The 4,567-nt window shown below is 34.1% G+C and overlaps 1 protein-coding gene across 2 annotated transcripts in view; it reads right to left on the bottom strand.

Moving 5' to 3' along the window:
- ICE2 (interactor of little elongation complex ELL subunit 2) overlaps positions 1-4,567 on the bottom strand; it is a 66,414-nt gene that overhangs the window by 22,864 nt on the left and 38,983 nt on the right. For both annotated transcript variants that reach the window (XM_007458881.1, XM_007458882.1), the window contains exon 11: positions 397-526. In XM_007458881.1, coding sequence (XP_007458943.1) covers positions 397-526 — 130 coding nt within the window. The remainder of the gene's footprint in view (positions 1-396; positions 527-4,567) is intronic.

The raw sequence follows: 4,567 nt of genomic DNA, 5'->3' as shown, positions 1-4,567 counted from the left end.
AAATATATATATATATATATATATATATATATATATATATATATATATTTTTTAAAGCCAATTAAATAGTACTTTTAAAAAAAGCTTGTTACAAAACATGTCTATATTTTTAGTTACACCCCTAAATAAAATAAGTATTTTAAAAATACAATGATTACATTGGCATTCATGTAGAAACTAATAAGGGAATAAGAGAGAAATTAAAACATTTGATAATCAGTACTCCCACCCTGCCATTTAACTCTTGAGTAGGAATGGTGTTTTAATAGAAAGAAATATTAATACATCAGAAAACTGAAAATTAAAAGTACAGAATGGAAGTATCTATAAATGAATTGAACTGTATATATTTACAAGGGAATTAAAAAGGAGAGCAAAGCCTCTTGCATAACTTACCAACATAAAATGAGCAGTTGGAATGCAATACACTTTCAGTCCATAAGCGACAAAGTTCACTTTCAGTCAGAGCTTCAACTCCATAACAAGCTTGATATTCCACTTTTGGTAGTACGTAAACTGGAAATTGCTGCAATCCAAGGTTATACTCTTATAAAGCTCCATTAATTTACTATTAACAGTAAATACATTTGCCTATATAATTTTGCCACTTTCAAAACGCTTTCAGGTAACCTTATTTCATCCTTTCAAATACAGTAGGATTCAGACAGAAAGATGGATAGAACCCTTAGTAGATGTGGGCAAGTGGTGGATAAATAAGAGATCGTGAACCAGAGGCTGCCCACCCCCCACAACCAAAATCAACAGACCTCTCCACACATGCACATATTTTATTTCTGTCACAGAATGTGACTGACAGAATCCTTGGAACAAAGCCTCGGATACATAATGGCCCAAGGGTCAAAGCTAGAAGCTGGGAAGCCATTACTGTAATACACACTAATAATTCTCAAGAGGGTAAAAAAAAAGTAGGAATTTTTTGCCCCTTTAAAGCATTAGTCACATTGTCTCAGGCTTAAATACTGCGTTTTCATTCTATGAATGTATGAGCACTAACATCTACATTAATATCCGTGAATGTTGCTATCTTCATTAATACAAAAGGCTTTATTCCAGACACTAAGTACTTGGCGAATTAGCCATTTAGCGTTTATTGGTCAGGACACTAAATAGATTAAGCAAAATGACTACGCCCTCTACTAGCCTAAAGGAGGATATGTAAGGAAATACATGCTTGTAAAATAACATAGTGCTAGTCATGTTCACTGTGCTCATATTATCTCATTTCAGTCAAAGAAAATTCTAATCTTAATAGCAGTCTCTTCACTTCCAGCTGCAGAAGGAGAAACACAGGAACACTTTAAGGAACTTAAAGTGATATAACTGGTTAGTACTTTTGAAATTATACTAAGCTCTATTTCACTTTTATACCTGAAAATATTTCATAAATGTTTCAGAATTACTGATTTTCATAAAGTAGCAAATTTAGTGGGCTTATTAGCACAATGGTGGTGTTAAGAACAATTCAAATCCAGTAAAATTTCTGTTAGCAATTAACTTTGGTTCATTATTACCTTTGAATGCTGTAAAACTCTACAGCAGTGCTTCTTAAATTTCAGTGTATGTGAATAACCATTTTAAAATAAATGCAGAATCTGAGGTGAAAAACAAGGCTTTACATGTTTAACAAGTTGTTGTTCCAGGGGCCAAACTTTGAGTAGTAAGGTCCCTACAGTGTCTTCTTAATTTAAAAAAAAAAAAAAATTATGATTAGGATAATTTCATTGCTAAAAGCACTTAATTGTATAATAATTTTTCAGCAACTGGTAATCTGCATTTATGGCTGCTTATAGTTGCCAACAGAAGCCAGAGATAAAGAAATGAAGGCCCAGAGGGCTAAGATATTTGCTCAAGGAGAGATAACCAGTTTACAGCAGAGTCAGAAAAAGAATAATTGATAAAGAAGATCCCCTTTTGGATCATGAACAGGTAATAGAATTAATTCAAGATTTCTTTTCAAATTAAAAAATATTACTCTTTATGAAGAAAGTACTCTGGGGGATTTTCTTTGATAATACTGTCATATCTATAAAACTAAATCCTGAACCAGGTATTAATTTCCATATGTATTCTACTGCCATCTCCAGGAAACCAAGGGAAAGAAAATTCTGAATATTTGATCTCAGTATTCCAAAATTAAAGTGAAACTTTAAGTACAAAGTTTTCAAATTATAAAAATTAGGGCCTCCCTGGTGGTGCGGTGGTTGAGAGTCCGCCTGCTGATGCAGGGGATACGGGTTCGTGCCCCGGTCTGGGAGGATCCCACATGCCGTGGAGCGGCTGGGCCCGTGAGCCATGGCCGCTGAGCTTGCGCGTCCGGCAACGGGAGAGGCCACGACAGTGAGAGGCCCACGTATCGCAAAGAAAAAAAAAAAAAAATTAAATTTACTATTTCCTTTATCCCTTATTGGTCACTCCTATTCTAAATGAAAGCTTCTTTTGGTTCTCTGTCTTCCAATTTCTTATATAAACCTTCCAAACGTTTACATACATTCCTAAATAAATATTTCAAAGCTAGTATCCTGTCAGTAATCTCAATAGGTACATTCTGTTCTTTCCTAATATTCAAGCACCTTCAGGATCCTTTTTTTCTGGCCCAAGAATGCCAATATAAACTTTAATATAACTGGATAATAAATATATAATATATATATAATATATAATATATAATATAAATATAATATATAATATAAATATAATATATAATATAAATATAATATATAATATAAATTTTTGAGTCACTTTAGAATATAACTCTTAGGAAATTTGGTTAACTGAGACCGACGATAACATAATATTAAATCATTCAAAGGTACGTGGTCTGGATGTCATAATTGTATGTAGAACTCAGTAAGTTCTAGCTTCACCTTGTGTTCCAAATTAGCCCTCTTTATTTCATGCCATCATTTGAGACTGGCTGCTGCTTTAAGTTCTCCTGTCATGTAGCTCTTATTAAGCAGAATTTTGATGAGAAGGGATAAATGATATTGGAAAGTAAAATCTCAGGTACAATAACACAGAATTGAAGAACCAAAGGAAAAAAGAAGAGATGAGGTTCTTGCAGAGCAGAGGTTGAAGAGACTTCCGAGTATTTTAAAGCTTTACCTAAACAAGTTGGTTTTTAAGAAGGAAATGTTAACGAAGATGCATTCTTACCTAACTAGAGTTTAAACACTACCTTCAAAATTGCTCAGCTAGTGCCTCAACTTCCCTTCCTTAACAACACCCTCCTCTCTCCTCACGCCTCAGTTTTTCTCATTTATTCAATGCCTATTTATTGAGTATCTACGGAATAAAACATTTGAGAGAAACAGATGAACAGGAGATGATTCCAAAGGGAATACATTCTACAAAGGAATTTAAACCACGTGTACTAAACTATTACATATAATGATAGGTATAATATGGTAAGCATTCAATGAAAATTTTAATCCAGGTTTGACATGTCAAAAATAGAAGGCTCCTATTTAGCTAATCTTTGGGGCTTGACTTTTTTGATATATTTTGATGAAGAGTGAATTCTCTCCTGTAAGGTTTTATCTTAATATTTACAAATTTCACTTTAGTCAAGTGAATGACAATGTCCTTAACAGGTTGTCTCTTTCAACAATTAAACCAGTGTCCATAAATATCCCTAGGCTATTCTTACTTAAGACATCCTGGCCATCAATAATTTCTAAGGGCTGTAAGCTGACAGATCAATACAGAGTGGTATGGGCTCACAGAGTAGAAAATGAAAGAAACGAGGTTAGTCCCCAAATAAATCAGATAGCAAATATGAATTAATGAAATAAAACCTTGAAAATACAGTCCATAGCACTGACACTATATGTATTCAAGATATGCATGCTATGGCCATTAAATACAGATGAGACAGGAAAAAATCGGCAAATAAAGTAAAATCTTTTAATACAGGGAATATTTGTATTTATCTAGGAGGAGACTAAAATCAGACCTATAGCATTTCATCATTCCTGACATTCTCTTATAAAAAACACTCCCCCATATATTTAATTCAAAACCAGTTGGTTTCTGTAATTTCAAGTCTGAACCAGTGATGAAATACCAAATTACGAGAATTAGAAATTTAAAATTTTATTCACAGTCTTCCTTCTAAGAACAAAAGTATCATCAAGCAAAAGATCCACTAGGTCCATTGGATTTTGGTGGAAAACGTATACATCCTTTATCCTGATGGGTTAGCCTTAGAGGTTTTTCATGATAGACCCTCACACTAATGCTATTTAGCAGCTCTTTTTCTTTTCTTCTTCTTTTCAAATTTTTTTTCCAGTTATACCTTAATATGGTAAAGTAGTAGTCAGGGACTTGATCCATAAGGGTCAATGCTGGAACATCACTGTTCCTCAGTCACCTGTTTCCTAATCCAAAACACTGACATTCTAAGTGGTCACTGAGGATTCTTATTGGGTGGTAGGTTAAATAGCAAGAAACAGAGACATCAAAAAAGGAAGGAATGGGGCTTCCCTGGTGGCACAGTGGTTGAGAGTCCGCCTGCCGATGCAGTGGACACGGGTTCGTGCCCCGGCCT

Source organism: Lipotes vexillifer, unplaced genomic scaffold, assembly GCF_000442215.2.
Source record: "Lipotes vexillifer unplaced genomic scaffold, Lipotes_vexillifer_v1.1 scaffold102, whole genome shotgun sequence".
NCBI classification, from domain to species: Eukaryota; Metazoa; Chordata; class Mammalia; order Artiodactyla; family Lipotidae; genus Lipotes; species Lipotes vexillifer.
Note: the sequence above shows the minus strand (reverse complement) of the source record. Positions and strands in the feature narration are given on the sequence as shown.